A 10,020-nucleotide genomic window follows, 5' to 3' on the forward strand; every position below is an offset into this window, starting at 1 on the left:
TGAGGAGCAAACGAGCGCTATCCAGATACGGACGATAATCGTTCCATGGAATAGTGCTTTAAAGGCTGTATTATACGCCAATGATAATGAGGAAGAATCGATTGCCTATTACACTCCATTGTTGCAGTGGATTTTCATTCCGCTGTGAGAATATAGTGCTATAGCCTTGTAAAAGTTATTAATTTAGCATCTGTGACATTAAAAATAATAAATTGATCATGCTAACCTGTCTGTGCTCCCTGGGTTGCCTTTCTGCTTGCTTCTCTAGGTTCCCCGCTCAGTGACTGCCCGCTCAACCAATCAATGCACTCTCCCGCAGCAGCCAGTGATTGGCTAAGTGGGCCGTCACTGATCAGGAAACATGAAAAAGCAAGCAGGAGTGGGGGAGCGTGGACAGGTAAGCATAATCTATTTATTATTTTTAATGTCACAGCAGCTCCATAGTGATCTTTTACAAGGCTATGTATGGCACTCTATCCTCGCAGCAGAATGAAAATTTGCTGCAAGAATGTATTGTCATAGACTTAAACAGAAATCAGTATCACAGCAGATTTCACAGGAAATTTTTTTTTTTTTTTTTTTTTTAAATACTAGCAGACTGGAACCTTCCCTGACAGTAACTGGCCGATATAAAAAGGCCAGTGATCAGCCAATGAACAGGAAATTTCATGTTCATCAGCTGATCACAAGCATTTTGTGCGGCCATTTAAATCATCTGTAGTCACCTTCACATGCATGTATTCCTGCATGTATGCAAGAATGTACAAGCGACTATTATAACTTTAATAGTCGCACAACTGGTTTATTTGTGTTGCAGGTAGAGATGAGTGAATAATGAGCATGCTTGAGTTCGTCCGGATTTGAGTGTTTGGCATTTGATTAGTGGTGACTACTGAAGTTGGATAAAGCCCTAAGGCTATGTGGAAAACATGGATATAGTCATTGGCTGTATCCATGTTTTCCAGACAACCTTAGAGCTTTATCCAACTTCAGCAGCCCCAGCTAATCAAATGCTGAACGATCGGGTTCGGATGGACTTGAGCATGCTCCATATTGGCTCATCTCTAGTTGCAGGGGATTGCTACAGAAGTGGGCTAACGTGTTTCAGCAGGAAACGCTGCAGTCATCAGGGTAGTCTGGGCCAGATGAAGAAGAAAAGGGAATAGAACATTTACAATCTCCATTTTGGGGTACATATAATTCATTGGCTAGTTTTTATTATTCTTTGGAGGTTATTCTGCCATTGTTTTTCTTTTGCTGTTCACCGTTCAGTAAAGATAACAAGTCAACTTTATTCTATGGGTTCGTTCTATAATTTATTTATTTTTTTACATTTTATTACTTTTGAAAAATAACAATTTTTACAACATATTTTTTTGTATTGTATAGATCCCGTGGTGCAGTCCACTTTTTAAACTACCGACCACAATATGCACAGGAAGTGGGCATAGCACCCATAGTTTACTGATATTCCCTCCCCTGGGTGATGTGCCTCCATCAGAATCAAGTCTGGCTGTGTCACCAAGGGGAGGGGACATCGGTGAACTGGGGGTGCTGGGACTGCCTCCAGTGCATAGAGTAGGCTGAATAGCAGATCGAGGAACCGGCGCATATGGTGGGAACCAGGCAGCAGTTAGAAAAATGGACTGCCCCACCAAAATCTAACTTTGTTTTCAGTAAGTGAAGTGATACATTTGATTTAATGTGAGATCTATGAATTTTTTTTCAATTCTCCTCTGGCAAGGCCTGATTCTGTAGCCTTTAACCTATGGCAGACTTGTGGGCCTTTGGGTTGCTACTAAAACCCATTAGCAATTTGCGATCATGTCAAGCTGACATAGAGAGCTCCTTCTGTCAATCTTCCTACATGATGCATTGTGCAATTTAAGTGGTTACACACCTGGCAGTCAGTCGTTGTGCCAGCACGATCATTACGTCTTGGTGCCTTGATGCAAAGGACATAAAATACAGATAAGGGACCATTTACACAGAAAGATTATCTGACAGATTATCTGCCAAAGATTTGAAGCCAAAGCCAGAAACAGACTATAAACAGAGAACAGGTCACAAAGGAAAGACTAAGATTTCTCCTTTTTTCAAATCCATTCCTGGCTTTGGCTTCAAATCTTTGGCAGATAATCTGTCAGATAATCTTTCTGTGTAAATGGACCCTTAGTCACAGTACATTAAGGAGATATAACTATTAATCTCCTAGATGGACAGTAGCTTTAAGTCAGTTAGTACCTACAGGAATGCTTATGTGAATTTTTGCGCTCTGGCTGCTATTTTACCTCCATTAGGACAGAACTATTATCTGAATACGGCTTACAGTGCCTACAGTGTTCTGACATTACCTAAAACGCACCTCCTGTCTCTGCATTGGTTCAGGCTGCTCTATTCCTCCCTCTGCCTGCTCAGATTGGCTCTGCTTCGGGTGCCTGGAAAAGCTGGATCCAGTCCTGGGAAACTAGGAGAAGTTAATAAAGCGCTTCACTTTGTTAAAACTGTAAATTTGCTCATCTCTAATTATACAATACAGACAGTAAACCATTAGTGAATAATAGATATCAGGTAACTGCTGCAAATATAGTATACTAAAGGAAATCTTAACAAGGTGGACATTGATTGCCACTTTAAAGCTGAATATTAGTTAGAACCTGACAAGTCTGTCTGGTTACATGCACGTGACAGAGACAGAGATTATAGTGCACAGAACACACGAGCTGTACATGTCTGTAATACAGGGGCACCAGAATTCCATTTGATGTCACATAAGCTCAAAGGAGTACTCCAGTGAAAAGCTTTTCCCCAGTAATTGAAACACATTAGAAAGTTATATAACTTTGTAATATGCTTCAATCACCTACCTGCCCCCCTTCCTTATCTTTTCCCCCCTCAACCTCTTACCAGGAAGTGTAGTAAACTCATTCTTACCTAATGACTGCTGACCCCAGGCTGTTCTGTGGCAGCCATTTTGTGACAATGACATCATCAAGAGGGAGGCGGGTCTTTGCCCTGTTAGGCCAGCTTCCCTTTGTCAGATTACACAGGTTACTCAGCTCTGATTGGCTGAACAAGATGTAAGCCATCTAACAGTTCTACAGAGTCAGTTAGACATCACAGGAGACAAAGTGCCTCATGGGAAAGCCCAAACCAGGAAGTAAAGAAAAATGAAGCCACCAACTGGAGCTTCAGGGACCTGCAAACAGCGGGAAATTCAAACAGAGACAGACTCAGGAGGGATGGTAAATGTTAAAACTATGTTTGATTAATTTTTTTTTTTTTAATCAGCTCTGGAGTACCCCTTTAACCTGTTGTCCGTACATCACCTGATGGAGCTTGTTATATTTTTTTTTTACATTTGTAATAATGATGAATGGGATGTTAATACTTGCTATCTGTCTTGAGATAAAATTGTGTCTGATTTTTGTGTCAGAAAAAATTATAAATCTGGGCCAATGTTGGGGAGAAAAATAAAATAATGTAAAAACTATAATATAGAGATGTGCACAGTTACTGAATTGCTTGTGTAGATGTGTATGTAAACATTGCATTTAAAAAAATAGTATTTGCAAGATACCTCACCGTGTATAACGATTATGGGGAGCATCATACGTATAGGGTGTTGGGAGTATATATTTACATAATGGGAGCATCAGCAGCAATTGGCATTGGAGCTTACAATTTTTTGGCTTGTGCAGCGCTATTGATTAATGAAGACTTGAGGGTATGGGAATCAGTAAATCTTACAAATGCCAGTAAGAAAAAAAATCTACTTTGTGATCGGCAGAAACCCAGGCTGCAGTGCTGAGAATATGAAAACAATAAATAAATGATGGCTATTACACTGGGTTTTAATATGCTAGACTGTGGCCATTTTTGAAAATAAGCAAAGTATATTAAAACATATATTATGTGCTCTCAACTCACCATAGACTGGATTTATTATTTATAACATTCATAGTCTATGCATATAACTTTGGGAACATTAGCAGGTTTGCTGCAGGGTGTGACCGTTACTTTGGCAGGAAGCTTCAGAATGCCAGCACACATCCTGACCCTGACTACACACAGGAATTTAACATTCTGCCCGGCTTCCTTACTTTTTCTTTTATAGTAATTGAAACAGCTGTACCAACATAATGCTGGTGAGCAGATGAAAACATCCAGATCTTTCATCATTCTTTGTGTGCAAGGTTCACAGTCTGTATAAGAGCTTGAAATTAAAAGGTTTTCTCACTAAGCACAAAGTTGGTAAAATCAGATGTGTACAACATACATAATGTAAAAGGAGTATGTATGTTTTTTTTTTCTTTTTTTAAAGTTAAAATAACTTTCATAGCTATACTGTGCTTCCCCACTGATCTGATTAGATTCTGGTTTCCTTTCTGAACTGTGGCAGTGCTGTGTGCCATGTGACATTCTTGCTTGTACAGTGGAAATGCACTGCAAATACTCCCTAGAAAGACCAGGCAACTGCAGTTCAATTGAGCATGTGTGACCACCTTAGTGGACTCCATAAGGTGGACATAGCCAAAGGCAACAGGTTATACAAGCTAAGCTGGCTCATAGGAGACTAATAAATATATAGCTCCCAAACTATATAAGACACTATTGGGAGGGCTGGCTACTATATAAGACACTATTGGAAGGGCTGTCTACTATATTGGGCACTATTAGGAGGGCTGTCTACTATATAAGACACTATTGGGAGGACTGTCTACTATATAAGACACTATTGGAAGGGCTGTCTACTATATTGGGCACTATTAGGAGGGCTGTCTACTATATAAGACACTATTGGGAGGACTGTCTACTATATAAGACACTATTGGGGGCTGGCTACTATATGGGTCACTATCGGGAGGGCTGACTACTATGTGGGGCTCTACTAATAGACCTGGCTAGTATGTGGAGCACTATTGGGGGAGGGGGGCTATTACATGGGGCACAATTATAGGATTACCTACTGCTTGAGGGATATAATGGTTAAATACCATGTGGGGACCATTACTTTAGGATAGGCAGTGCCATGAACGCTGCACGCTGCTCTAACAGTGGCAGAAACGCTGCTTGCACTCTTCATTAAATATCAAGGTTGGCCCGCAACTTTGTCAAATTTTTTCATTTTGGCCCACTGTGTATTTGAGTTTTACACCCCTGTTGTAGATAATACACATAGTCCAAGAAAAGCTGTAGGCAATGCTGTCGTCCCTTTAAAACCACTTTTTATTCATATTGGGTTAAAATATCCATACAGATGGAAAATTGTGACGCGTTTCGACGTATACACGTTTTTAATCACTGCATAACAAAACTTAGTGTGCACACAACATATAAATAGTGTTACAAACCTTCACAAACAAGTATGCTCACCTGCTCCTCTGTTCTAATTACACCATGGAGTGCCTCCTACAATAATTGAGAGGAGACGCCTCCCTGTTCCACTTGTCAGTTCTAGGAGATGGTTCACATTGATTGTGGTGACATGATTATGGTAGAAGCGTTTATTTTTGTTTGTTTTTGGATGGGGCAGATAATACTAAAAACATTGGTGGGTAACTGCTTTTCTTTTGTTTAGTGTATATGGAAACGTTAAGTACTAGATTATAGTACAACATCAAACATTGTGTACATTCCTGTTGTGCTGCCTATAGGTCTTAAGACTTCTAAAGGGGTTCTGTGGTATCTGGCAGTATGATGTTAGCAGCAGATCCTTTGTCCTGTAAGTGACAAGGTCATGCCTCCATGTAATTGACTTGTTTTCCCGTTACAACCCATAGATGTTTGAATGGATTGAGAGCTTTGGAATTTAGAGGCATATGGCCCAGATTTATCAAACTGTGTAAAATACAGACTGGTGTAAACTGCCCACAGGAACTGATCACAGCTCAGCTTTCATTATACCAGAGCTGAAAGCTGAGCTGTGTGTATATCTTTTTCTTATTCTGCAAACTAAACATCCTAAACTTTATGAGGGCCTGGACTGTCCTGATTATCCAGTCGGTGCCAGGGATCACATTTTTGGGGCTGGCAGGGAAAGGACACAGCAAGGCCTCTCCCTTTGGCTGCTTTGTGTCAATCACAGCCATCCTCTAACGGGTGAGGCATATTTCAGTGTACATCAGGATGCGGGACCCTTCCTGCAACATTTATTTATAGGTTATTGAGGAAAAGAATAATCTTTTTATTATTCTGGAGGCGTCAGAACTTACCACTAATTTGAGTCTCAAGTTAAAATATTTACAATATGGTTTCCACACTACTTAAAGGATATCTATCAGCTGCAAATCATGTTCCAAACTGCTGACACTGTTAGGTCAGGGAGACAGCTGGTACTTTTTATATATCAGTCTGTGATTCCAGGATGTAGAAAATCATTTCATTATATAGTAAGGAGAGTCAAATAGCCTTTTCTGAGCTCCTAAAGTGCAGCTGTAACACCTTCTTACTCCTCCCTCCCTTACCTGACCCTGCTTAGAGCTCTTCGAGGTGTCAATAAAGTGTTTGGGAGGGGAGTGGAAACATTCCTGCTTACAGTTATTCAGAAGCTTGGGAAAGCCTCTTTGACTCCTTGTATCAGAGAATAAAAGCATTTCTCTACATCTTGGAAGCACAGCTGGGTATAGGAAAGGTACTACGTGTCTCCTTGTCCAAACAGTATGAGCAGTTTGGAACATGAATTAGAGCTTACAGATTCCCTTTAATTTGAGGGACTACAATCTATGTTCTATAGCCCATATGTCAAACTATGTATAAGAATGGCATTTGAGATCATGAAGAAGTTTTTAACCCTAGAGCTTATTCAAAAAAAGGGGAATCACTGCCCCATGTAACCTAATTTACTGAGCCCTTATAGAGAGTCCACAAAAGTATTTGAGCTCTACTGTATCTATCTAATTTCAAATGAATGGCATGTAAAAACCAAACACATTGCCATTTACATATACCTATTGTTTCCATAAACTGATATAAACTTCTCTTTTGGAAATGCTGGTGTGTGTGTGTGTGTGTGGGGGGGGGGGGGGGGGGGGGGGGCTTGGGGATGGGGATATTTTCTCTTGTTGCTCTTATTCTCATCTTATAAAACACTGCTATTTTTATTTCAGCTTGAATAAGGATGTTGCTGTTACTTCCCTGGCATCAGAGATCCTCAGCACAGCTGGACGTTGATAGACACAAAGGGAATATTAGCTTTACATTATCTGGAAGGTCTGGAAATATACAAAGAATTCATATTGTACAAGAAGTTTTCCACATTCTTACAGATGTAAATGATTATTTTCTCATTAGAAAACTATTACCTTAATGTTACTGAACTGTTGAATGTAAATACGTATCTTGTATATGTACATGTTAGTAGGGTTTGTGGTCGTCTTAAGAGAAGATCGAACATCGGAAAATCTTAGGTTCTATAGAACTCGAACCCGGGTACCGCCTGGAATTCCAGTATTCAGCCTAGGTAATAGGCCAAATTCCGGAATTCCAGGTGGTACCCTGGCTGTCTCCTCCTTCCCCATGGACCGGGAAGGCATCGGGAATCAAATGCGCAAGGTTCGAGTTCTATAGAACCTAAGATTTTTCAATGTTCGATCATCTCTAGTCGTCTTACCTCTCCTGACCAGCAAAAAAAAATCGGGTATCTGTAGCTGCATACACACAGATGTCTGTAAAAGTTGTTTTGTCTATTTTCTTACGAATTGCCTTTTTCATGTTTTTATAGATTTCAATAAACAGAATATGAGATTTAGTAGCCTCATTTTGCATTTTTTCCTCATAATGCTTTTCTGCAATTGAAATGACTTTGTTGTTCATGCTTATATATATACCACATACATTCATGACTTTTATTTGTATGATAGGCTGTCAGTTTTCGGGATCTTTGTTACATAAAGGGGTATTCCTATCTAAACCCTATTGGATCCAAATGAAAAAGTTCCAGCAGCACTTTGCCTGAAGATGGTAGCGGGTGCCAGCAGGTTCAGGTCAGAGACCATGCTATTTTCACATGTTTTGAATAAATCACCTCACGATTTTGGCATACTTCTGGAGTGCTGTGGACTTTACTATATTTATTAAACCCTATGGGAGAGATTTATCAAACATGGTGTAAAGTGAAACTGTCTCAGTTGCCCCTAGCAACCAATCAGATTCCACCTTTCATTTTCCAAAGAGTCTGAGGAATGAAAGGTGTAATGTGGTTGCTAGGGGCAATTGAGACAGTTTCACTTTACACCATGTTTGATTAATCTCCCCCTATATCTCTATACAGCTACATTATAGCTAAATATACACACCAGCCTGACCACTGCTTTTAGAGCAGAGTGGTGGTGAGTAACCCAGGCAACAAGCTGTTAACAATGGGAGGAAAAGAAAGGCATATCAGGAGGCAAGTTTGCTAAATGAATGTATTTGGAAAATACTTAAGTTGACAAGCCCTACTTGTATAACTATCAGGGCCGGCGTCAGAACCCGCCATACTAGGGCAAGTGCCGGGGCCCACAGCTCCTCTGGGGGCCCCCTTGGCACTCGCCCGTCATCTCACAATGTAGGCCCAGCGTTTTTCTGGCACCCGGCCCGTGCCACTGTGCCAGGCTGCCGTCAGCACCCCCCCCCCCCCCGAGAATCGTCCATCCGGCCCGCGGCCGCATGAACTGATCACCTCTTCCTCGCTGCGATCAAGCCCGGCGTCCCTAGCAACAGCTAGCGACAGCTCAAGCTCGCCGTAACATTCGGCAGAAGAGATTCAACACAGGCTACGCTCCGGCGTGACGTCACTGGCTTAGTCCGGCCGCATCGGCGCGCAGTTGCCTCCAGCTTGCAAGCAGGACAGAACTTTGGCTGAGACTGGTGAGTATTCTTGAGGGGGGGGGGGTGGAAGAGGAGTAAGGGGTTTTGAGAAAGAGTAGGGGGCCCGGGGGGGGGGGGGGGGGAAGGGATATGGCATTTTTCGGTTTTTGTTAAAGGGGGTCGGGACAGAGCAGGGGACATTACTATGGGGAGCGGGGGACATTACTATGGGGACAGAGCAGGGGACATTACTATGGGGAGCAGGGGACATTAGTATGGGGACAGAGCAGGGAACATTACTATGGGGACAGAGCAGGGGACATTACTATGGGGAGCAGGGGACATTACTATGAGGGCAGGGGGCATTACTATGGGGGCATGGCAGGGGACATTACTATGGGGACAGAGCAGGGGACATTACTATGGGGAGCAGGGGACATTACTATGAGGGCAGGGGGGCATTACTAGGGGGACAGAGCAGGGGACATTACTATGGGGGGCATGGCAGGGGACATTACTATGGGGCAGAGCAGGGGACATTACTATGGGGGCAGGGGATATTACTATAGGGGCATGGCAGGGGTCATTACTATGGGGACATAGGGCATTTTTACTATATGGAGGGCACAACATGGGGACATTATTATTATTATATGGGGGGCACAGCACAGGACCCACATACCGCCTCACTTTACTGCACATGACACCAAACAATGGAGTTACTACTGTATGAAAGCCTATGGGTGGGAAAAAGGGAAGGAAGTGGCTGGAAATGTGCGGAGCCTAAGATGTTTGTCTGACAGGTCCTGAAGAGAAGAATTGTAGCTTGAAGAAATCATCATGGTGGTCTGGGCCGGATGGAGAGGAAACGGAGAGTGATCGCCTCAGATCAAAGAAGACGTCACCAGTGAGTTACTGGATTACGTTTTTTTCGGTATTTTGTCAAACTTTATTTGGTAGGTGTGTCCCGAGGTGTGCTATACAAAGGGGCCCGCTGAGGCTCTCTCGACCAAGGGCCCACAAAAACCTGGAGCCGGCCCTGATAACTATGTTAGTTTAGATTTACACACCATCCTCAGTTACAAAATGGCGGTGTCAGGATGCAGTTTGGAAACATGAACAATGTTGAAGCCCTAGCCTAAAGAAAAGGAAAAACAATGTTGTGATGTAGTTGTGGTTTAAATTTTTCACAGAAAACATGGCATTAAAAAAAAATCAGATCACTGATTT

The 10,020-nt window shown here is 42.1% G+C and overlaps 1 protein-coding gene across 1 annotated transcript in view; it reads left to right on the forward strand.

The window, feature by feature from the left end:
- Positions 1-7,750, forward strand: part of ULK4 (unc-51 like kinase 4) — a 653,509-nt gene extending 645,759 nt beyond the window's left edge. The window contains exon 36 of the mRNA XM_069959686.1: positions 7,110-7,750. Within this exon, the coding sequence (XP_069815787.1) occupies positions 7,110-7,173 (64 nt within the window). The 3' untranslated portion in view covers positions 7,174-7,750. The remainder of the gene's footprint in view (positions 1-7,109) is intronic.
- The last annotated feature ends 2,270 nt before the right edge of the window (positions 7,751-10,020 follow it).

Source organism: Dendropsophus ebraccatus, chromosome 2 (genome assembly GCF_027789765.1).
Source record: "Dendropsophus ebraccatus isolate aDenEbr1 chromosome 2, aDenEbr1.pat, whole genome shotgun sequence".
Taxonomy (NCBI): Eukaryota; Metazoa; Chordata; class Amphibia; order Anura; family Hylidae; genus Dendropsophus; species Dendropsophus ebraccatus.